The sequence below is a fragment of the Myotis myotis genome, unplaced genomic scaffold (assembly GCF_014108235.1).
Source record: "Myotis myotis isolate mMyoMyo1 unplaced genomic scaffold, mMyoMyo1.p scaffold_m19_p_1, whole genome shotgun sequence".
NCBI lineage: Eukaryota > Metazoa > Chordata > Mammalia > Chiroptera > Vespertilionidae > Myotis > Myotis myotis.
In genome coordinates this window covers 204,956,512-204,981,765 of record NW_023416313.1, presented here as the reverse complement: position 1 = coordinate 204,981,765, position 25,254 = coordinate 204,956,512, and the positions used below count along the sequence as shown (strand labels likewise).

The 25,254-nt window shown below is 40.0% G+C and overlaps 1 protein-coding gene across 11 annotated transcripts in view; it reads right to left on the bottom strand.

Annotated features, from left to right (window-relative positions):
- Positions 1 to 444: 444 nt before the first annotated feature.
- Positions 445 to 25,254, bottom strand: part of GPATCH2L (G-patch domain containing 2 like) — a 55,337-nt gene continuing 30,527 nt past the window's right edge. For 3 of the 11 annotated variants that reach the window (XM_036313835.1, XM_036313853.1, XM_036313844.1), the window contains exons 9-10: positions 14,322 to 14,416; positions 445 to 5,455 (exon numbers count right to left, since the gene is read on the bottom strand). In XM_036313835.1, the coding sequence (XP_036169728.1) occupies positions 5,283 to 5,455; positions 14,322 to 14,416 (268 nt within the window). In that variant the 3' untranslated portion in view covers positions 445 to 5,282. Of the gene's footprint in view, positions 5,456 to 13,824; positions 13,891 to 14,190; positions 14,242 to 14,321; positions 14,417 to 16,350; positions 16,509 to 25,254 lie in introns of those variants that run through there. The other 8 variants (XR_004968304.1, XR_004968309.1, XR_004968296.1 and 5 more) reach the window with 7 other exon arrangements.

Here is a 25,254-nt window from a genome sequence, read left to right as displayed (position 1 = left end):
CATTTCAAAACTTTTAAGATTAAAGTTCTGTATTCTGAAACACTGAACCCATGAGTCAGACAATCTGTATATAACATGCTGTTGGTCCTCAACCCCTGTAGACGCACTGCTTGAAATGTAAGACAATAGGATGTGATTATGTGGGATAACTGAAAATTGATTTTTACATGTTGTGAATGCAGGGATTAAGTCCTAGCAAAAGATTACTGACAACTCAACAGGTATTTACTACAAAAGCTATGTCCTCAGGGTGTTTTTCTTCCAACTTCTTTTCTGTTTGTTTCACATTTGTGAGTCATGCTTTAAAGGCTTCAGCATGGTGACGCTGGAAAACACAACATTTTCCCATGAAACTAAGAGACAATGAACAAGAATCATAGTCATGAATGGCAGTATCTTACACAAATGTTTTACTGTTGTGAAAAATGACTCTCACTCACAGACTAAAAATTCATGGTTATATTTTAATCCACTTATATTTTAAAACATTGTTTCCATCCATCTAAATTTGGCCTTGATGGCATTTTTCTCCACATTATCCTTTCTCAATATTTCCAGGTGATTTTTCAGGAGCTTGAGGGAAAGGGTATGGGAAAAAAGACATTAACAGTGGCTGCAAAATATCACATACAAAAAAATCTCATTACTTTTTAAATCCTCACCTGAGGATGTTTCTGTTATTGATTTTAGAGAGGGAGAGAGAAACATTAATTGGTTGCCTCCTGTACATGCCCCAACCAGGGATCAAACCCTCAACCTGGGTATGATGTTTTGACATCTTAAGAAACCTTTCTGGCTGGGGAGAGACTGCTCCTGCCAGGGCTAGCCAATTCTTAGAAATAGAATTGATTTCTAGAGTTTTGATGCCCTTGACCCGGAAACAAACCCGCCAGTAAGGTACAACACTCCAAAAACCTGAACTACCCGGCCAGGGCAACATCTCTCTTCTTATGGAGAGTAATATAAGAATACCTCAGAGCTCAGGAGGTTACCAGAATATTAAGTTTTTAACTGGCAAATCGTGTGGCTCTCAAACACCAACCTGCACCAGAGTCCCCTGGAGAGCTTGTAAAAGGTTGCTGTTCCCACCCTGTTTCAGATTTAGTGGGGGAGACTGAGCTGATGCTGTTGGTCCAGGCAGGCCAGCACACTACCGTAAGCACCTACCCCCCTTCCCCTCGCCTTCTCACTTCGGACCTTGCCAAGACTGCTCCATGGTGAACATCCTTAGGACATGCCCCACTCTTCAATACTGTGCTTTTAAGTTTTTTTTATCCCCAAATTTGGCAATTTCACCAAGTGCCTGTCTATAGATAGTGGCAGGAAATTTTCTTCTTAGTCACGTTTGTTTTGCTGGGCTTGTTAAAAACCTTATAATCCACACTTCTGAGCAATATCACTCCTTTTCCTTGGTACTGTTCAATGCTGCTGCTCCCAGGCATTTGACATTCATCTGTTTTAACATAAGCGAAAGCACCTCTGGGCCACTGTGTGTTGGTGCTAATAGAGGAACCCACCACTTTCCTCACCTCTTCCCTCTTTACCAGTGTCTCATTGGGTAGGATCCCCTCTTGATTGCTGCCACCATCAGTAACTCCACTGTCAAGACTGGAGTGGGAGATAAGGAAATACTGATAAGTAAAATGGACAGCTCGAGCATTAGCAAAGGAAGCAGCTGACAGCAAGCGCAAACCGCTTCTATCATCCCTCCTGCCATCCCTGAACCATGACACAGGTCCTGCAAGCCATGCCCCTAACTAGACTACATTCATAGCTGCCAGGGTAAGCCACGCTGCTCTCATCCCAGCCCAGATAGAGCTCACCAGACACAGAATACTGACTATGGCCCCTAATGCTGTTTTTACAAAGCCCAGCGAACAAAACACATATGGCTCAGAAGCACGTCAACAGTGCCAGTGCCGGCCTAGCTCCCTTCTCTGAGCGACTTCTGTGATAACTGCCCCTTTCCTTTGCAGCGTCAGACTCCCACTGCTGTGGTCTCAACTGTGTTTCTGATTCTAAAATGCAAAGATGTGTCAGATTAATCTACTTGGGACTCATAAAGAATTTCATTCCCTGTTCTATGTGTGGAGTTTTAGTTACCAAAGATGCCATAAGCAGCACAGGTTAGATTTATTTAAGCTTTTGGTCATTTTGCTGCCTAACTGGCCTTGTTTGCAGCCTGTTTCACAACCCAGCAAAACAATGCATTTGATTTCTAAAGAATTCAAGTTAAAAGCACACACCATCAAATACCATAATCTGTCCCCAAATTTGGCACCATTTAATCTGCTACTAATTTCCTCTTCTGAACAGTTCTTATCAAAAAGCAACAAGAATTGTGATGCAAATGAAGTTGTTTCCTTTAAAATACTGCATCTGAAAAATAATCTTAAATTCCCTTAAACTCATAAGCAAAACTAACTTTTACGAATGACAGTAGTAGATGATGTCTTGAGTTTTGCCTATTTGGAAAATACACAGGATTAGGATTCAGACAGGCAGATGTGTAGACAGTTGGGACAATCCAGAACCCTGAAATAAGAACATGGAACTCAGCCTGTTACTACTTTCAAGCAGATAAAATACATGTAAGCTCAAGGATTAACCTCAAAGGAATTATTTTTTAACAAACTACAAAACCTGATTTTGAAATTATATATTTTGTTAAAAGATAACAGACTTTTCTTAATTTATGACATTATATAGTTTGCTATATAAAAAAGACTTAAAATTTAAGGTTCAAAATACTCGTTTCTAAGGTTCCTCTGAAATTGACTCATACAGAAAACCAGAATAAGTTAGCAATTCTGTAAGCAGGCTCATGTAGCAGCTTACAAGAACACAATTTAAAAACTTGTGTTGCAAAGTACTAATGTGCTTAAATTGCTATTTTCTTAGGCAATTAATTTTCTTCCCCAATTATTATAGGTAGATATGACATTTTTTGGTGATCCCTGTTGAAGGTATTTGAAATATGTAGAAAAGCATGCCCAAGAAAGATGATAAACATTCATGGCATACTGCTTCCTCTCTCTCTTTCTCTCTCTATTGTATTATTAATTTTTTTGGTGGAAACAGAATTTATTGAGGGATAAAAGAACTGCCAGCCACAGGGAGAGAACAAGCAGGGGGACCCAAGTGGGCTACCCCATCACATACTGTTTTCAAAAATATGGGTCTCAGAGCGACTCAAGTCTCTCAATGACAAACAAGAGATTAAAACCCAGGGCAGAGAAAGTCCGAAAGTCTGGGATTTTAATACTGGCTTGATTATGTGATTTTGAGCAAATCACTAAACTGTGATTGCTCTTGTCTCTGTAAAATGGCAGCAGTCACCTGCCTTTACATCATAAAGATGTTTAAAATGTAAAGTTGTATATATGTTACTTTTTAGTTACAGGTAGAAAGGAGAACTGTCAGACAACATGCCATGAAGAAAAGATTCTACCTGAAGGTCTTACTAGGCTATGCTCACAGGACCAATCTCTGCATGAGCCACAAAGCTTAGTGCAAAGAAAATGAAATTATGTCCAAGGATTTCTCCCTCAAATCCAAAAAAGTATGTTAGAAGTGTGTGCCTCGGGACACTATGGGGACAACTAGGTAAGAATGCACCTATGACAATAAGACCCACTTTCACCACTAAATAATTCAGTCGTGCTATATTGTATTCAACAGACATTCCACCTTCTCCATGGCTGGGGTGCAGCCTGCAGGGGGCAGTACACTCCCCACCACATGAGAACAGGGATGCTGCGTTGGCTTCAGCACTGCTCCTTACCCCACAATCTCCATGTACCTTCCCTCCACCCTATTCCTTGTTAGGGACAATTGACATGGTGTCAATCTTACATAAAGTGCCACATAAACTTAGCTTAAGTCCCCTCCTCAACTAGACTCACACCAACCCCTCAGATGAGGAAATCCTGGAGCTACCACTGACAAGAGCTGTAATTTTTAGGGGGAACACGATAAAGCAGCCTGCCATCATCTGCCCCTCAGGGAGAGGAAGCTCTGTTCCACTCAGCACCTAATGAAGCATAGAGAAGTCCAGGTGCAAGAGCGGGCATCCCCTAGAACAGTGCCAGAGCAGTGGCACTTAGAGACCAGTGTCTGTGTATTTCAGAGTAAATGTACTAAATTTGTAAAAAGCAAGAACCCTTCTATCAACCAGGGCCCTGAATGCAAGACGCTGGGTAATCTTTTCTTTAGAAAGGGTGGCTTCCTCCAGCAGCTCTAGGCAGTCACTTATTCCTCATCTTGACAAAAGAGCATCAACTTCAGGCATGGATGTGTACATAACTCTACAGGCAGCTTAGCTGTCATACACATGGCAAATATAAAGGCATGTCAAAAGACATTTTTCCTCCCCAAAGTATAACCCCAAGAAGCCATTATAATAGAGTATGAATATCTGCTGCAGGTTATTGACCTGTAAACTAACAATAAAATCCCGTTTAGTATGTAAAGGCTTACACTGCAACATGAAGTATTAAGACACAAACCACTGACTATTCTAAGTTTGCTGTACAGTTGAACCATCTTCATTACCTCACTCTGTGTGTGTGTGTGTGTGTGTGTGTGTGTGTGTGTGTGTGTAAAATGTCCTCTTTCCATAGAACACCAACTTTGGAGATGAGGCAAAGTACAAAGCAGCTGCCGGTGATCCCATGGGCATCTAGGAGACTGGAAGGAGTCCCCAATCCCTGCTGCTGGTGTCGCTTCTGAGGCGCCAAACTGAGACCTAGGTGGATTTATCTGATTGGCACTGTGAGTAAAGCAAGGCCAGGCTGAAAGGCAAGCCTTACCTACTGCAAGCACAATTCCACACACAGATCTTAACTCAGTGTTTAAATGTGACTGGAACTGCCTGCAAATTGGGAACTTCCTCAAGTGGTATTAAAAGCTCTACACAAGAAGTATGCAAAGAAGTTACTAGTTGTTCAAGAAAAAAAAAAAGACACACCTGCAAAAAAGCAACAGCTCTGTAAATGGAGCTGTAGGTAACTGCTGAGACAGCAATAGCAATAACAAATATAGCATAGGATGACTTTTTAAAACAACTGCTGCCCCAATACTTTACTTTTTAAAAAAGACACACATTTCCACAATATGATTTTCTAAGAGAAAGAGTCCACTGCTTTGTTTGAAGAGGAAGGAGCCAGTCCTAGTGATAAACAGACTGGGAATATCAATTGAAATATGCAAGACTATATAACACAAAATCTAATATTTGTTTCACAACACCCGCTGGCTCCTGGTGGGCGAACTACTGCTCTCTAGCTGCATCCAGGGCTCTTTTCTTGTGGCATCTTAAAAAATGTGGCTGCAGCTGAACCGGCGGCTTTCTCTGGGGCAGAGGTCCTGACCAGCCACTCAGTGTTGGGAGATTTCGGGGCCTGTGGCGCTGGTGTGGTTGGCTCCATCACATCCACAGGAACTGATGAGATTGCTACAGTAAAAGGAAAAAGAGAAAAAATCCAGGGGAGACAAATTAGAATGAACGTTACTTCAACCCAAAATATTCTTAATCCTTTTATCTTATGCCCTACTAACCCAAGTGGGCACATAAGGTTTTTCTTTTTTCTTTACAAAGAAATAAAGGCCAGATGTAACAAAGGTAAGTATTTCTCTACCTGAAAAAATGGGTTTAAATGAACAAGTAAGCAAATTCAGTAATACAAATTCATAATGTAGTAACTATCACTTCTTAAGCACTTATGTGCTAGGCACTGTATTATGTAAACACTGCATTCATATCTCATTTCTTGCAAACTCGTAGAAGTAGGTATTTTCTGGATCAAAAAAATGAGCCATACAGAGAGCAGATAAATTTTTCAGGGACAAAACAGAGCTGGTTAAGTAGCAAGATTCAAACTCAGTGGACTCTAAGCCCTATGTTCCTTCTGTCACACTCCATGACAATGTCACCAAAAAACAGTGTGATAATAAGGAAAATGGTAGAAAATCACACAATCAGGCCCAGTTTTTCAACAAGAACACAAACACATTCTAGACAGAATAATAATTGCTTATGCAGGACTGTCCTGTATATTTTAGGACACTTACCATTCTGACCCCATCTACTGAATGCTATCTGCTGGTCCCTGGGACAAGTAAACACTGTCTTCACATTTCCAAATGCCCCCAAGCAGACTAAACCACCTTCACACCCACTGTGCCAATGGTAAATATACACTAACAAAAAGCAAAATGTACAAAGTTCCGTTTTTACCCTACCACTCAGTAACTCCACTCCTGGAAAGTAATCTAGAACAGTAATTTTCAAATTGTGGTCACAAGATCAACTTAGTAGGTCATGACCAGTACTTTTTCTTCTTAATGAAAAGGAATAAAAAATATCAGATTGTATCCAAGGATTTATATATAGACTAGAGGCCCGATGCACGAAAATTGTGCAAGGGGCTCAGCCCTCACAGCCCTGGCTTCGTCTGGAAGGTCATCCAGAAGATCATTTGGTTGTCCAGTCTAATTAACATATTACGCTTTTATTATTATACTAGTAGCCCATAGCGCAGTATCGCACGCAGTAGGCCGCCCACTGCTCTGTGGGAGCTGGCGGGAACTGCAGCGCACCACTGGGAGCCGCGCTGCTTCCATGGGAGCCGTGCAGCTTCCGTAGGAGGTGGAAGCGAGCCACCGGCGCCCATGGGAACCAGGAGGGAGCCGCGCTGCTTCCGCGCAAGGCGGGCCTGCCATCTCCTCTCCAAGCCTGCACTCAGCGTGGAGGCTGCAGGCCGGGCCCCCGTCCCTGTCCGTGTCCGTGTCTGCTCCAGCTCCGGGGGGCCAGCCCAAGCCAGAGTGTGGCAGTTCACTGGCCCCGTGTCTCTGTCTCCTTCTCTGTCTCCGCTCCAGGCCTCACCTACACGCACAACCTCCTCCTGTCTGGTCGTGACCCATTACGGCGTCCTGGCCTAATTTGCATATTTCCTTTTTTTATATATAGATATAGATATATACTAGTGACCCATCGTGTGAGACCCGGACCCGCGGGAAATCGCACAAGACCCAGGACCCCAGACCCTGCCGCAGGACCCAGAGTCAAGTCCCGCAGCGCATGGGACCCAGAGTCAAGTCCCCACCCATCCGCGTGCGCCTCGCCGAACATGCAGCCTCCTGGTGACCTTTGGTCTATATATATATATATATATATATATATATATATATATATATGCCCACATATATACTCAAACATGAATTTCTTACAGGGAGTTACTGTAAAAATAATCGTGCAAGCTATTACTCTATGGCACATGTACAAGAGTTTCTTGAGGGCCGTGGTTTTCAATGTTTTAGAATCTCAGATCACATCAGCAAGAAACACATTTGACATCACAACACAAATCAATCAATCCAATCTCTCTCTTTCTCTCTCTCGTGTTCACACACACACTCACTCATTTAACTGAAATTTCACAAACCTATATTTACCATTACTCTATAGTCATTAACCACAGTGCAAAACCCTTCCCTAGAAAAACTTTTTCTTTGCTATATGGCTTTTATTATGGCAAAATATATGTAACATAAAATTTATCATTTTAATAATTTTTAAGCATACAGTTCAGTGGCATTAAGTACATTTACATTATTTCACAACCATCACCACCATCCATCTCCAAAACTTTTTCATCATCCTAAATGAAAACTCTCCATTTTCCCCTCCCCCAGCCCCTGGCAACTACCATTCTACTTCCTGTTCCCATAAATTGACTATTCTAGGTACCTCACATAACTGGAATCATATAATATTTGTCCTTTTGTGTCTGGCTTATTTCACTTAGCGTAATGTCTTCATCCATGCTGCAGCATGTATCAGAATTTCATTCTGAATCACAAAGGCACTCAGGCTGAATAGTATTCCATTGTATACAGAATATACCACATTTTGCTTATTTATTCATCCAGCAATGAACATTTGAGTTGTTTCCACCTTTTGGTTATTGTGAATAATGCTGTTAGTACACGAGTGTACAGATAGCTATCTGTTTGAATACTTTCAATTCTTTCAGGTATAATATACACAGAAGCAGAATTGCTAGATCATATGTTAGTTTTATGTTTAGATTTTTTTTTAACAGTACAGAGGTCTTTTATTTTTTTGCACTTGTCATGCCTTGAATTCATAGGGGATGGGTCCCAGCAGCTCAGGCTCCTTTCCACTGGTTCTCACAAAGTGCTTCTCTGGGTGGAGCAGGCTGGCGCTTCAGCTGAACCCAGGAACCTTTCACTTTGTCTTCCTTCTTTTTCTGACCATTTTCCTTCACACGTTTCAGAAAGCTATCTCAGCTTTTAGAGTGCTTTATATACTCCATATGTACATTAATTCTCTGGGCAAGAATCTTGCCCTTGTTTGTTTACAACAATGCCCACCGCAGGCTGGGTAACTGTAGACTCCTCCAGTTTTGCCACGGTAACATTTGTGAGACATTCCTTTTTGAACAGTGTCCATTCCTTTGATGGCTGCAATATCACCTTTCTTGTAGATTCACCTGTATGAGGCCAGAGGAACAGCTCCATGTTTTCTAAAAGGCCTAGAGAACATATAGGGGATGCCTCTCCTCTTCCCCTTTGTGTTAGTCATTTTAGTGAATTATTGGAAGACTAGTGACCCAGTGAACAGATTAGTGCACATTGAAAGGAAATTAATTAGAAGGTGGCCCGCAGGGTGAGCCTGGGCGAGAAGGGCCAGACATGCCCTGGAGCCAACCTCCCGCGGGCCCTCCCTGGCATCTGCAGAGTGAGCGGGGTCCCTCCGGCAGGTGGGGTCCCTTGGCCTGGCCTGCGGGGATCGGGCTGAAACCGGCTCTCTGACATCTCCCGAGGGGTTCCGGAGTGCGAGAGGGCACTCTGCAAAGTTGCTGTGGTACAGGGTGTGGAATGCAAACGCAAGTGTGCAGTAAACCAGATTCGGGCCAACAGTGCCCCAGCAACAACATAACCCACGGCTGAAGGTGGAATCACACATCCCCGAGAGGATTCGGGCTCCCTTCTCTCTGGTTTCGGGGTGCATCACCCGAGAACTGCCGGTGCTGCTGCCAAGTCACTGCAGCTCAGCAGCTCCTGTGTTGAGCGTCTGCCCCCTGGTGGTCAGTGCATGTTACAGCGACCGGTCGGACACTTAGCATATTAGCCTTTTATATATAGAGGTGGTAGTTCTGACCAAAAAAGTTATGTTTAGATTTTTGAGGAACCACCTTCCCTAGCGACTGCACTATTTTACATTCCCATCAGTAATCACAAAGGGATTACTTGCTGTTCCTGTTTGGTTTTGTTTTCTATATAGCCATCCTAAGGAGTATGAAGTGGCCCAGAAAAAAAACTCTTGCACATGTTCTCTCACACAGCAACAGTGTTTTTCACAATAGCATAAAATGGATACAATCCAAATGTCCATCAAGAATGTTTAATTGTAGTATATTCATCATATTCATGTAATAGAATACCATATATATGGCAGGATGAAACATGAATGAATCTCAAGAACATAATTGGGTAAAACTTGTAACTTATAAAATATGACATTCCATTTAAAAAAAGATTTAAAACATGCAAAACTAGATAATGTATTATTTAGGGATACATATGTTTTAAAACTAACTTAAAAATCAAAGAATGATTAAGTGATTAACAAAAAATAAATAACAGGATAATGGTTACCTCTGAGGAGAGTAGAAAAAGATTTTTAAAGGGGATGTTCTTTTTCTTAAAGTCGATGGTGGGTACATGGATATTCGCTATATCATTTTTCTTTACTCCTTATATACCTTCTATAAGTGCTCTTTTATAGCCATTCAATATTTTCTAAAAAAATTTTTTAACTTTAAAAACCATTTAAACTTTAAAAAGGCATAGTGAGCAGTAAGAATCTGTCCTATGGCTCCCAAGACAAGAGTGAACCTAAAATAAAACTACTGAATCCAATCACTGGATTAGCATAATATTGAGAATAACTATTTCAACTAATAGATTCTGTTCACATATTCATACAACAAATATCTAGTGAGGTTGTTCCATGTGCTGAGTATTATTTTAGAGGGTGGGGGTACAATAGCAGCAAAAGAGATAAAAATGCCTGCCCTTGCACCTACATCTCCCACATCGCTGGCCTGATATTCAGAATCTGATGTAACTAACAGGTTAACTATTGGTTACCCTTCTGACTAATGCTCCAAGGACACCCATCCTATCCCAGAGACACAAAAGTCAGAACAGGCTTTGGGATGGCAAAATAGTCAGGGCTCTGAATACAACATCTTGTCATCCTGTTCTCCTTTACCTAGAGCCATGTGCTTACTTTGTGAAGGTACGGGATTTGTACACCAAAGGCTCTGCTCTGCCATTCTGATGAAGAAAATCATTTCGAAGAAATGAAGTCTGGTTTTTATCTGAGTTCCTTATGTTTTTTATAGCAACTTAATCTCAAGTTTTAGAGAAAATAACCAATTTTTTCTTTTCCAGTTATATTCTCTTTTTTTGTTTGTTAATCCTTACCCAAGGATATTTCTCCATTGATTTTTTTTAGAGAAAGTGGGAGGGGGAGAGACACAGAGAGAGAAATATCAATGTAGGAGAGACACATCAATTGGTTGCCTCCCACACGTGCCCCGACCAAGGTCAGGGATTGAGCCTGCAACAGAGGTACATGCCTTTGACTAGAATTGAACCTGGGACCCTTCAGTCTGCAGGCCAACTTTCTATCCACTGAACCAAACTGGCAGGGGCTCAGTTACATTCTTTAAGAGAATATACAGCAAATTCACTTTGGCAGGAGGTAATGACATGTTGGGTATTTCCTGTTCTGGTGTTCTGGGCTTTAAGAGCATGTTTATACGGTCACTCACTCAGATCCATGGTGGCTCTGTGCACCACGCACCTGTGGTTATAAAGCCAGAAAGAGAAAGGGAGTGGACATTAAAAGAGGAAAATAAAAGTGCTACACTTTCAAGAAGGATCTACTCAATGATCCTATGAAAAGGTCCTTTTCCTTGGCCTTTTGTTAATACTAGTACAAAAAGGCAAGGCACGCTAGTCCTTTCTGCTCTGCACCTCTCTAGCCTTATTAATATCTTTAAATTCTGTCAATTTCAACTCAAAACTTCCCACCAGTGGGGGAGGGGAAATGGGGAAAGATTTGTGGCTGCATGTTTAAGAAAGAAGTTGAATTCATCACAGTGACAGGGGAGACTGTTGGCAGAGATCTGAGCTATTTATTCTTTTAGGAAAATCCTATAAAGAATGACACAAGGAAGCCTCTATCTGCAGTCTTGTTCATCACACTGGTGAAGAATCCGATAACAGATGTATGCAGCAGCGTGATTTAGTGCCAGGAGCTGGCCCCTGATGTGTATTAATACAGCGGCAAAGCGGAACGCACCTCTCTTCATCAGTCATTTCTATAAAAGAGGTGGAATCCGAGATGGCCCAATGTTAGGCAGAGCAAGCCCATTTGTTCTACTGACTGATGGCGCGGGCTCGGGCTATGTCCTTCACCTCCATGGGGCACTCAGGTTGTGGATAGAAAAAAAAGGAAATGTTCAGTGAAGCAAGCCTTAGTCAACAAGTGAGGGGAGGAGTTTGGATCAGTGAGGGAAATTTTTAATGCTCAAATCTTGTTTAATACCTCCCAGAAAATTTCCCAATTTGAATATAGAATAAGGATTTTAAACTCTTCTCAATGTTTTCTTATAAACAAATAAAAGCAAAAAAACAGAAGCTGGACATTAAAGAGAAAAAAAGAACAAAAAGATAAAAGAGGGGAGACTGTGTTTTAATGCTTCCAATACCACAGACTGGATGAAGACCTGGGTTTTGAGCAGAGTCATAATTTGGAGCCAATCCTATCCTATGGAAGACCTAAGAGTGCAGCCCTAGAGTCACAGGGAAACCAGTCTGACCATGGCTCTGCAATGTGCCAACCATGTGACCCTGGGGAACTGATTAACCTCTCTACGGCTCAAATATCTCATGTGTATTGGGAATAAAAACAGCATCCACCTTATAAAGTTGTTGCAAACATTAAGTGAGATAATGTATGCAAAGGGTTTAGCTTAAAACATGGCTATGTGGAAATCACTAAAAAAATTTACTATAGTCATTAGACCTGTGATTAAGATTATCCATTATCATGACAATCTTAGTCTGAACCAGTATCAAGCAGTCTTCTCAAACAGAAGCTGCCGGTTTGGCTCAGTGGATAAAGCCTCGGCCTGGGGACCAAAGGGTCCAGGTTCAATTCTAGTCAAGGTCACATACCTTGGTTATAGGCTCCTCCCCAGCCCAGGCCCTGGTCAGGCCTCGGGCAAGAGGCAACCAATCGATGTGTTTCTCTCACATCGATGCTTCTCTCTGTCTTTCCTTCTCTTCCAGTCTCTCTAAAAGATCAATGGAAAAATATCCTCGGGTGAGGATTAATAACAACAAAACAAAAACGTCAAACATAAGCTTGAAGAGGTCAATTTCAGAGCATGCTGAAATTCACTAAGTAAAGTTAGGGGAAAGACTTCCCCATCTGTCAAAGTTCTACTCTCTATTCAACTATCAATAGCTCTGCTCTATGTACAATATACATAAATATGTATTTTATTATAATATATAGTCTTTTCTGAAGAAAATAAAATAGTTTATGATATACTCAATTTCCGCAAAACAAATTCATTATCATCAAGAAAAGAACTGTAGGTGGTTACCAGAGAAGGGGACTGGGGATAGGTAAAAAGGGGAGGGAGCGAACTATATGGTGATAGATAATAACTAGACTTTTTGGGGTGGACACTTTATATTGTATATAGACATCAAATTATAATATTGTACACCTGAAACTTACATAATAAAAAGACAAAAACAAAAACAAACGAAGTGTAGGTATTTCCGATAGGTCCTATAACCAGATATGATCTTTTTATTCAGAGTAATTCATCCTAAATTGTATTGAAATAACCTAAAGGATTGTCTATGATTACTAATTACATTTAACTATTTTCTCTGAACTCCAAAGAAAAAGATCTATAGACATCCAATATTCTTGCTGATATAAATAACTATCCCCCTTTGTTTTCATTTAAGGATAACACAGATGAAGTTAAGTGCATAAATCATAAATGTATGTAGTTCAGTGAATCTTTACATATAAATATACTCATGTAATCCCCACCTAGTTCATGATATAGAACATTTCCAGCATCCATGAGATTTTTTAGGTCTTCTCCTGGTCACCAGTGAAAACCACTATTTTGGTTTCTACCAACTAGTTTTGCTCAGAAAATGAAAAGTTTTTAACTTGAAAAGCTGTTTTTAATTACGAATTTCATGATAGATAAAATATTAGCACTCTATTATATATAAAAACAGTGAGAATGTACTGTACTATGTACTAAATTAAAAAGTAAATAAACTCATGTGGCTCCTTGTCTACTGACTAAACTGCCACCCTACTGGGATTTTCATTAACAAAGATCTAATTTCTTATCTGTAATAGAAAAAAAGCACAGATGACTGAAGATTATTTTTAGTGAAATATAGGGATTCAAACTTAAGAAACCCGTGTGACACAGTGAAAAAACAGACTTCAGGGTCAGACAAAACTAGGTTTAAATTCTTAAAATATGTGTAACCTTGGGAAATTACTTCTTTTTTTAAAAAAATATATTTTATTGATTTTTTACAGAAAGGAAGGGAGAGAGATAGAGTGTCAGAAACATCGATGAGAGAGAAACATCCATCAGCTGCCTCCTGCACATCTCCTACTGGGGATGTGCCTGCAACCCAGGTACAAGCCCTTGACCGGAATCGAACCTGGGACCTTTCAGTTCGCAGGACGACGCTCTATCCACTGAGCCAAACCAGTTTTGGCAGGAAATTACTTCTTTAGAGACCATTATAAACTTTTGAACAATAATAGATACAGAGGCAGAGCTGCCTCAAACAGATTGTCAAACTGCAGCAGGAAGGCCGGGGAGGGTTGGGGGGCAGGAGGTAGGGGGGTAAGAGATCAACTAAAGGACTTGTATGCATGCATATAAGCATAACCAGTGGACATAAGACATTGGGGGATAGGGGAGGCTAGGGGACTGTCTAGGGCGGGGGTATAAAATGGACACATATGTAATACCCTTTGTAATACTTTAAGCAATAAAAAAAAAAAAAAAAAAAAAAGAAATTACTTATTGCATTCTCTGTTTTCCCACATAAAATGGGAATAAAATGACCTACCTCATCCTAAAAGTTAAGTGGAAAGGTATATAAAACACATAATTCAGTGTCAGCTGCTCAACAAATAATAACTAGGGTCTAATTACCTGCATTTGGGCTAGACAGAGATGCTGTGGCCACAGGCTTTCGTTTCCTCTTGATATCACGTGAGCATGGGGGTCCCAAGTGTAAGCTTGCCTGTCTGCCGAGGTAACAAAGAAAACATACTGTTTCAACTTTATAATTCTCATTGTTTAAGACACTATGTTCAACCCAGATAAAATCTTTGGCCCAATATAGATATACTAACAAAATCAGCATCATCTTTTGCCATCAAGTGTCAGTATAAGATCATTCACAATTAATCAGAATTCACTCTTTACTCACAAAATACACCCATTCTAAACTTTTTACCTGATTAGCAAAATAGTAGACATTCAAGATTAATTTCAGTAAATATGTTTCATTACATGCTGATTTTTGTACATTTTTCATAAAAACAATAAACCTCAATTGTTCTAAACTCACTAATGAAATACCTACTCCCAAGTGGTAACATATTGAAAAGTTTAATGCTGCATGAACACAGACATTTGCATAGAATTATAATAGGAAGTTTAACCCTTCTATCGCTATACATCCATATTTTTAATAATGTCTGCATAGCAAGTTGTTTCTGTGATTTTAAAAAATATAAATTATGTGCTAATAATATGTCCCCTTTCCGAATGTTCAGCTTATTTTAAAAACAAAATAGTGAGAATTTCAACATTAGAAAAGCATAAGATTCTCTGAAAGACAATGGGCTATTTTAGTTCCCCACTTCCTCCTTCCTCTCAAACTAGATGTATATTATGTGATTCAGACCAAGCTGAGTTTCATCTTTACACAAAGTTTTCCTTGAGCATTCAAGGCCTTGCCTACCATGAATTATTATTTAACTGCTGTACATGTATCTTGTTTCCCTAATGAGGCTTAATCTTCTTGAGAACAGGGACCATATTTGTGTTTCTTTCATAATTTTCCAATGTTCTACCAACCTCAGAAGGCGCACAGCTGACCCCCATTAAGTATCTGTTGACTAGATCTGATATGAATGAATAAAAGTTCTAAAAACCAATAGCCAATTGTACATTTAAAATGGTAAATTTTGGTATGCAAATTTTATCACAATTTTTTAAAAATAGCCAGAATATGTAACATATAAAAAGAACTCCAGTAAAATTATACTGGATGAACTCCTAATTGGTAGTCCTAGCTGGGGATGAAGTCTCATGGCTTGGTAGTCTTGAAACTGGAATCTCAGTCAAATCTAAGAGAACCTGGTTAGCAAGGCAACAACTGTTGAATGGACAAATTTTCCAATGGGGGGAGTGGGGGTTGCCAATCTGGCAACTTTCAGTTTAAAAGTACATATATGTATGTGCTCTCGCTCCCTCCCTCCCTCCCTCCCTTCTTCTCTCCCTCTTTTTCTTTCTCACATGCTCTTTTCTCCAAATAGCAAAAGCTTAAGACCATCCAATTTTTATAAGCAAGAAAGATAAAAATTTGACTGAAATCGTAAGAAATTTTTTAGAATGCAAGGAACACAAAAATAGACAAAGATTTACACTAGAAAGCCTGTGGTTTGGCAAAGTCCATCCAAATCACTTTTTATTGATCACTGTCGTCTATATGGGAAAAAGAGTTAACTTTAGTTTAAGTATCCCATGAGTAGTTAATCCCAAAATTCCAACGTGAAATGTGTGAATGTAAGTGTGTAAAGAAGGGGAAACAATTCATCTTTCATACCTTACATAAGTCCCGGAAGTTTAAATAAGCATGCTGATTTAATAAGAAACACAGATGACAGAATGTCAAAAGTAGACAGGCCTTTAGTCTAAATGCAGAGATGGTATGGTAATTCCTTTTGAAGCCGGACAAGGGCAGAAAAGAAACTGATGCTATAAAATTTGTTTCTCCTCAAAACAGAGAAATGTACAGAATAGTTTCCATCTTTTCTACAAACAAGGTAGTTCAGCAAATTCAGACCCAAACTCAAACTGCCCAGGCACTTCGTTCTAATTCAATCCTGCTTCTCCTATCGTACTTCAGAAAGAGAAACAAGTCAAAGGGTAACAGTTCATATTCACGCACTTTCTTCTTTACCAGAAGCTCAATGTAACACCATTTCTTCAAAGTAAACATTGTTATTAGACATCAGGATGGTGGTACTTTTGAGCTGCGGGGTGTGGGGAAGAGGGTCAGTGGCTAGGAGCTTCTGGGGTTTTCTGGTAATGTTCTGTTTCTGGATGCTGAAAATTCACCAAGTATACATTTCTTTATAAAATTCTCTATATGTACATTGTTCTTCAATTAATTTTGAAAAACATTGCTTCTTCAAGATCAATGTTTATAAAATACTGGGCTTTAGGAAACAGATGCAAAATAAAAAGCCTAAGAAAAGTACTTCAAGGGCTTTAAGATTTTAATTCTCAGAGTATCAACTTGGGCTGAACTAAATAAATACTGCCTTTTATTTACACACTATTCATCATTTTCACAGTTTTGCATATTTGATATATGTCAGTAAGATGGTTAAGGGCACCTATTATATCACCACTCCTTATGGCCTTGGTCAATATCATTTATCTCACTTTTTCAAGGAATGACACATTTTGGAGTAAAAAGATAAAACGATTTATGTACCAATGTTTAAATTTTTGACCATTTTAAATAGAAATACTGTGGTTTTAAAAGATACTTATTTAAGTATGAAAATAAGTATTACTTACCTGCAACTATGCACATAGGTTATTAAACAGCACTATATTCTGCAATGTCTGTAGGGGACTGCTGTGAACACAAAGGCTCAGGTGGTCCTTATGATGCCCTGCCCCTCTGGGCCACGGTTCTTGGATCCCCACTCTTCCCTGCTCATTGATGGTACAGACTTCAGGGTTAATTGTCCTACATTAAATGCCCCTCAACTGCTAAGCCTCCAGCCTGTTACTTTTCTCTGTGGTAAATGTTCTACTTCTACCACCTCATTCCTAGTTAAGTTCTGGGGAGGGAGGAAGAGAAACAGTCAAATTATTACAGAAGGACAGTAAGACACTCCTTGTTTTGGGTTTCAAGTGGACACTAGTCATGGGAAAATCTACTTTTTTACAGGTTGGGAAAATCTACATTTCCCTGTGAGGGCTCTGTCTGCTTGGAAAAAACCTTAGAGGACTAAGAAGGAAGAGAATCCAGAGCAAGCCCGGGGAAAGCAAGGAGGAAGCTGGATGCTTGCAGCAAGAGGATTTAAAGGAGACAGGACATGGAACCCGCCACGCTGCAGAGCACATTCAGAACACAAGACAGCCCTGGTCAGGAGTAATGAACAATCTCTGTGAGGCTGGAACCTGAGCACGAGGCAGGAAACGGCTGCAGCCTCAGCTTCCTATTCAAGAGGTAGTTTCCATTTTTTGTTTATCCCAAAATAATTGCCTATCAGTCAACTGCAGACATAAAGAATCAAGAATGAGAAGGAAAAATACACTGATCTACCCATTTCACTCTGTAGTATTTAACCACCTTGGCTTCTTTTGTTTTTAATGTGTTATTTCTTTAATTTGTGTTATTTTACTCTGACAGTATCACTGTCTACTCACAAAATATAAACTGAAAAGGGCAATGAACAAGTGAGATATCACAAAAGACACAGAAAAAGAGCCTGTGCTTCTCTTTCTAAACACACAGAGCCCCTCCCTATAGGAGAAAGGGCAGATTTAACTAGATTTTTTTTTTTTTTTAAGTGTAGGTGTTATCCCTTCATGTCCTCATTCTCATCTGTCCCTTCAGAGTATATTACTTAACTCCCCTTTTCTACATGAATGTGTTCCTGCAAACAGGTCAGCCTGAGTTCTTATTTCTTCAGCTTTTGGTGTTAAGCAGCTTTTGTTAACTAGATTTTTAAAAACTCTTTTTCAAGAGCAGTGTACAGTTGTTTTTGGGTTGCAAAACGAGGTACTACATGTGGGGGGAGGGGAGCTTTCAATTATGTAGGGTGTGAAAAAAGCTAGATATAAATTAAGCTAAAATGTCTACAAATTATTAAAACTTCCTTCTCAATTGAAGCAGCAAATGTTTATCAGAATGATGTAAGAAGCTTTTAAAAAATACACAACCCCCACCATACTGGGGTGGGAGAAGAATCAGTAATATGTTTATTTTCAAATTTCTTCTCAAATACTAGTAATACCAATATGTTTCTACCCATTGTGGAAATTACTGAGTTAAAAAATATACCAAATTTCCAAAGCTAATAAGCTAATCAATAAAAGAGATCTAAATATTTAACTTAAAGAATAACAAGATGATTACAATTCATATAAATGTAGACAAAAATACTGTTCCCCAATATGTAAGTAATTAACCTACAGAAAAGACAGGTTAGGCTTGTTCTGTTTCCTCTGATGGAACCTCAGTATTCCTCAGCCCTGCTTCACAACATGAAACCAGGTCAGTACTTCCCCTAAAAGCATCACATTCAGCAGCATCCGCCCCAAAAAATGTATGGGGGAAATGAGCATTAAAAGGAACAAATACAGTCTTTAAAAATGTCTTACTTCATGAAGCCAGGTCAGTACTTCCCCTAAAAGCATCACATTCAGCCCTAACTGATTTGGCTCAGTGGATAGAGCATCAGCCTGCAGACTGAAGGGTCCGAGGTTCGATCCCGGTCAAGGCCATGTACCTTGGCTGCGGGCACATCCCCAATAGGAGGTGTGCCGGAGGCAGCTGATCGATGTTTCTAACTCTCTATCCCTCTCCCTGCCTCTCTGTAAAAAAATTAATATATATTGTTTTTAAAAAGCATCACATTCAGCAGCATCCGCCCTGAAGAATGTATGGGGGAAATGAGCATTAAAAGGAACAAATACAGTCTTTAAAAATGTCTTACTTTAACCTAGCCTGTGTTTTGGGCTTGATCCCCAGTGGGGGGTGTGCTGGAGGCAGCCCATTGGTGTTTCTCTCTTATTTTGATGTTTCTATCTCTCAATCCCTCTCCCTTCCTCTCTCTAAAATCAATAAAAATATATATTTTTTAAAATTCTTAACTTTAGGAAAAGTTACTACATTCATATCATATAAGTGTGAAGGTGAATGCTAAAGATGAACAATTAACTGAAAGAATATTCTGTATATCCTTGCATAAACACATTTTTATTTTATTTTTTTACTGCAGGTAACCAAAAGATCAGGTGAGTTTTTAAAACTGCAGTGTTACTTAGGAAACTGGGCAGATCACTATGTCCCTGGGGCAGGAATGTACTTTTAGGGGGAAAAATTACTTTGAGAAAAACATGCATGTTTAATAGAGCCAATGTTGGCAAAAAATAACTGAAGTGACTGCTTTAGATTTAGAACAAAGATGTTTAGAGTCACTCCTAAGGAGAGAAAACAGTCTTTATCTGCCAATGTCAAACTAATTTAAGGGATAGTTCACCTTCAAAAATCACTCATTTTTAAAACCCAATGGAAAATTCATTATTTGCATAAAATAAGATTTATTGTGAAAAGCTATTTATTTGCTATACTATTCCTTAAACATTTACAAATTAGTAATGTCAAGAAAAAATTATTAATATTTCTAAGGACCAAAGTTCATGTATATCATATATTCCAATTATTATCCTTAATTACTAATCTATTCACCTCAATTATTGTTAACAAAAATGTATGAAGGCCTACCCTATGTAAAGCACTGTGCTGAGTGTGGAGAGGGTATACACAAAATGACTGAGCCCCGTGCCCTCCCACCGGGAGCTCACAACATAGTGAGGGAGGTCGATGTATCAAGAACTAACAGACAGACTCTGCGATGTAACTAAGGAACAAGCAAAGTGCCATGGTAAAATGGGGCAAACGAATTAAATCTAGGGAAAAAGAGGCACCCCTTTCCTCATCTGTGTTTCATCTTCAGAGTTAACTGGCTTTTATTAAACACCCAGTAGGGGGAATATTTTCACAGACTGACACATAGCAAAGGATCCAGGCTTCTGACACTTGAAGCAACTAAGGAGAGAAAACCACTGCACAATTATAGGACACAGTGGAGGTTTATTCAACAGGAAGAGATCCTAGCAATTCCACTAGTGTGTTCACTCAAAACTAACCCTCAGTGGCCTGTGACAAACTGCTCACTAACACCTGAAAACTCTCCGTAACCTACTTCCCTTGGCTGGGCCAAGGCTGACGCATCGTGAAGCTGTTTCATGCCACCCACCCACAGGAGCGGAACAGATTCACACCAGTTGGAAAGATGGGTATATTACAAGAGAAAAACAGAGAGAAAAATGCTTTCATCGCTCCAGTTAGGCAGGAAGATGCCAGCTGGCTGAGAGCTGCTATAAACAAGACCCTCCAACAGAGGACAAAGACTCCAGAACTGTGTACTACATAATGGGAAATTCCAGTAGAACTGGCAGCATTTTGGACAATATTACAGCAGAAACACTTCTCACATGGCCAAAACTAAGGCACTAAAGAGGTGAGCAAGAGCTGCTGGGCATCATAGCATCCCCCACAGACACGGGACTAACAAAAGGTTCTTTCCCCCAAGCCCTGAGGTAAAACCTGGGGCTGTTTACTACGGCTCCAAAGGTCAGAAATAATAGCATGAATTGAGTCTTCTTCTTGCTCTTTGAAACTCCTTGTCAAGTGGCACAGCCAGCTGGGCACACAACTCTGATATGCAGATCATAACGTTTGTGAACAGATAAAATGAATTACAATGAGCACAGCCTATCATATTTCAAATCTCTAATGGGCAGGAAGGTCTCTCTTTTATACCCACATACTGTCCAAATGCCTCCTCTTATAGTCCATTTGAGGCCATTTAAGCACCTCAAGAATCTGTACACATCTCATTAGTTAACAGCTCTGGAAGCCAACTTTGTAAAACTATAATTATCCTAAGGACAAGGTAGGGTAGTAACTATATAACAAAAATAATATTAGCTACTAGTATATGAAATATTCAAATATATATTTCATTTTGATAATCACTAGCCCAATAAATATTAGTATTCTATTTTACAGATGAGGAAATTGAGGTATGGGGAGGTCAAGTCATTTACCCAGGTAAAGCCAAGAGTCTTACCTGGGTCTAGTATCCACTAATATGAGACTGAGAACTTCACAAGAAATAAATGGAAATGGTGATTCGTTACCAAATCACTACCCAAAAGCAAGGAAAATTGAAGAAAACCCACAGCTGCCATGTGACATTCAAAAACTACAACTGGTGACCTGTGCATCATGCAGAGAGATACAGCAGTTGGTAAGTTCCAGTTTTGGTTTTCTAAGGCAATAATGGCAAGAAAAGCTATCCTGGATAATCAATAACTCTCATTTTGGGAAAAGCAGCCTACAGCACTAGCTCCTTATTACCATGCTCTGACTGAGTTCCTGACAGCAATTCCACCGCCTCTACCAGAACGCCAATTACACCTTCTGCTGTTGGAGCAGCAGCAATTCTTAACACCAACACCAAGTATATACTATTTTATAGTAACACCCCAATACTAGCAATCCAAACAACCAAACCTAAACAGGGGGTTTAAGAATGTCATCCATACACCCGCCCAGCAACTCCTCCCACATTAATCACTACATGCAAAGCACTGAGCTAACCCCTAACACTCTCTTCTCACCTACAGCAGTTCTCCAAAGCTAGGAGATGTCCAGTGTTTTACCTCCCACAAAAAATCATGCTCACAATATCAAAGCACAGAGCTCATGCCAATTATGATGAGATTTCCTGTTAAGCAAATTACACAGCACCACTCATAAAACCATATGCATTTGGGGCAATAGTTCTTAACCCTGGCAGCATATCAGAGTCACAGGGAGCTTTAAAATAATGCCAATGCCTGGGCCTCATCCCAGGCCAATTAAATCATAATCATGGGAAGTGGAGCCCAGCATGGATATTTTTTTTAAAGCTTCTCAGGTGATTCCAAAGTGCAGCCAGGTTTGAAAACCACCAAATTAAGTATTGCTAGAGTGGTATTTCTGAAAACCTCTTGTCCCACAAATCTGTAACGTGGCACAACCACCACAAAGACTCCCTCTCCCATCCATTGCGCCTGCCATCTGGGCTGTATTAAAATGAAACATCAATAAAATGTCCTCTTAAAATCTCGGTCTCATTATTTCTTTGTTTGTAGGAATGAAATACTAAACAAGAAAGTCACTCATGGCCCCCAAGCAGCCTCCAGGCCTCCTGCTGAGAACCAGAGCTGTATTATGATGCAGCGGTGAGGAGGTGGGCAAAGGCTCCTCACTCTCCTGCAGTTGAGTGTGGGGGACTGTGGGACTGGCCATGTCCAGGCAGGAAGCAGCCTCAGCGCCATAACCAGACGGAGGAAGCCTTCACAGTTCAGGCATGATTATCAAACTCTTTGTGCTCTTAAAGGAGAGTAATTATAGGCATGTGAAAAAAGAAAAGCACTCCCCGAGGAGCTCTTCCTCACATGCTTCCCAAGAGGCACTAGGGCCATTAAAAATTCCATGATGAAGAGGAAAAACAGCCTGGGAACAGCCAGGAGGCAATACAGCAAATTAATACACCAGCCCTCCTCAGGGAAAGCTGTGATAAAACAGGAAACACTTCTCTCTCCGCCAAATAAAATTATACCACTAATGATAACATAGTCACCACACACACACAAATCGTTCTAATGATGGGTGTGAAATTCCCAGTGCTGCCCAGATGCTTTGAAAGAAATTTTTCCTACTACAGATAAAATGGAACAAGAAAGAGATAAAATTTCCATTAGAAACAGTTTTCTATTCATTCACCTGCCTCTTCCCTACCACCACTCTTCAACATTCGCCTTTCTAGGTGCCAAGCTCTGTTAAATCGTCCACTTTTCACAAATCCCACCATCCAGTTCTGAATCCAATCTCATCCCTCAGTCACACTGAAACTAGACTGCTTCTTCTCTACTGAGCCCTTGCTGGGTAGGAACCCCACTATTTCAAAGGAACGAGAGGGAGCCCCAGGGGCTCAGTGTCCCATCATCCACATTTTCTAAAAACTGCATAGAGATCACTTGTGCTGACCATCCCCATAGATTAGTGGTCATCAAACTTTATTAAGTGTGCACCCTCATGAGTAAAAAATTTGAATGAACACACCATATATATGTAATACATGGCACTGTATGGAAGAAATAGCCACAAGAGGAAAATTATGTGCCGCTAGACTACATAGGAACAATTTAATACAAAAAATTAAATTTAAGAAAATAAATTTATGTTTAAACACTTTACCTTCCACTTCTCCCAAAAAACCTCATACAGTCAACTCATTTTGTATCCACTACCCTAGAAATGATGTCTAGAAGGACAAGCTATGAGCTATCATTGTCCACGTTCTCTCCCCTTGCTTTTTTTCATCCATGGTGGAGAGCAATAAGCAACATTTCCCTAGAGCTGAGTGCACCAGAAGCACAACCTAGACATCGTTATGTTTCCAAGTCTAGCTACAAGCACTGCCAGCAAGAGAAGGAAAATAATGATATGGATAATGATACACACAAAGAAACAAGAAGTTGACACTCACTCCAGGGGAATGAGGTTTTAAAGGCAACAGCAAGCCTGATAAAAGCATGGATACTGAGCACAGTACAGCTCTAGGTAGCAGAGGTAAAGGAAAGAAGGCTAATAATCCACTTCCAGCATCTGACATGATACAGTGCTTCTTATAGTCTTAGCAAAAAGTATACATGGCCATTATTTTATTTGGTATCAAGACAAAAGCTTGAGGATTGCTTACTTAGGGATTGAAATTTTGTGTCTTCCAAGATAGTTTGCACACACCACCTCTAAGAAAACCTCCCTGAGCCTCTAAGTTGAAGCCCCTCCTCTGTGCTTCATATCAATGTCGTGCACACCTTTATGCACTTATCAATCCATATTGCAACTGTCAATTTCCACACCTGACTTTTCCATGAAAATAGGAGCTCCTTAAGATATTACCTAAGCAAAGACCCTGCCACATAGTAGGGTGTCAGCAAATGTTGAATGAATGAATGATGAATTGCAATCTACTGAAGAAAAGGCCGTATAGTAGTTTATCATCATCCCACAATTTTCCACTTTCCTAGTAACACCATTTGTGATAGTCTCTCTTTTCAAAAGGCTTTCCCCATTTAAATACTACTTCTCCTAGAAGGTCTGGCAGCAGTTTATGATACAGAGTTTATTGTTATAGCCCATAGTGGAAGTTCTACTTATATCCATGAAAGAATAACTTCTTTGTGTACTCTGTACCTCAAATGTAATGAACACATCCATTTAAGAACATATTAGGGGGGAAAATCATCAGAACCTTGGAAAGAAATTCACTGTGCTACTATAAACAGTAAAAGTCCTTTGGTTCAGCCTATTAACTGCTCTTTTGTACACATTAGTCCTGCTAGGAGATGCTACAATAAAAACCGAATTTACTTTCCATGTCACCTAACTTAAGAGAATTTATATTGAGAGGCGCTAAATTCATTCTACCATGTGGGCTCAGGATTCATCCTAACAAATGTACACTAAATGCCTAGCAAGTGCTAGACTCTGCGTTAGATGCTGGGGATATATCAGGGAACAAGACAAGGTCCCTGCACTTGAAGTTTATATTCTAGTGGGGGGGGGGGGCAATAAACAAAGTCAATATAGACGATGTTAAAGCTCTAATAAAAAAGAAACAGATAATAAGCAGAGTGGTAGAGGTGGCCCCTTTAAATAGGATGGTCTAAGACAGGGGTGGGCAAACTTTTTGACTCGAGGGCCACAATGGGTTCTTAAACTGGACCGGAGGGCCGGAACAAAAGCATGGATGGAGTGTTTGTGTGAACTAATATAAATTCAAAGTAAACATCATTACATAAAAGGGTAGAGTCTTTTTTTTTTTTAGTTTTATTCATTTCAAACGGGCCGGATCCGGCCCGTGGGCCATAGTTTGCCGACGGCTGGTCTAAGAGGTCCTCCCTGAAGAGGTTGAGATGAGAAAAA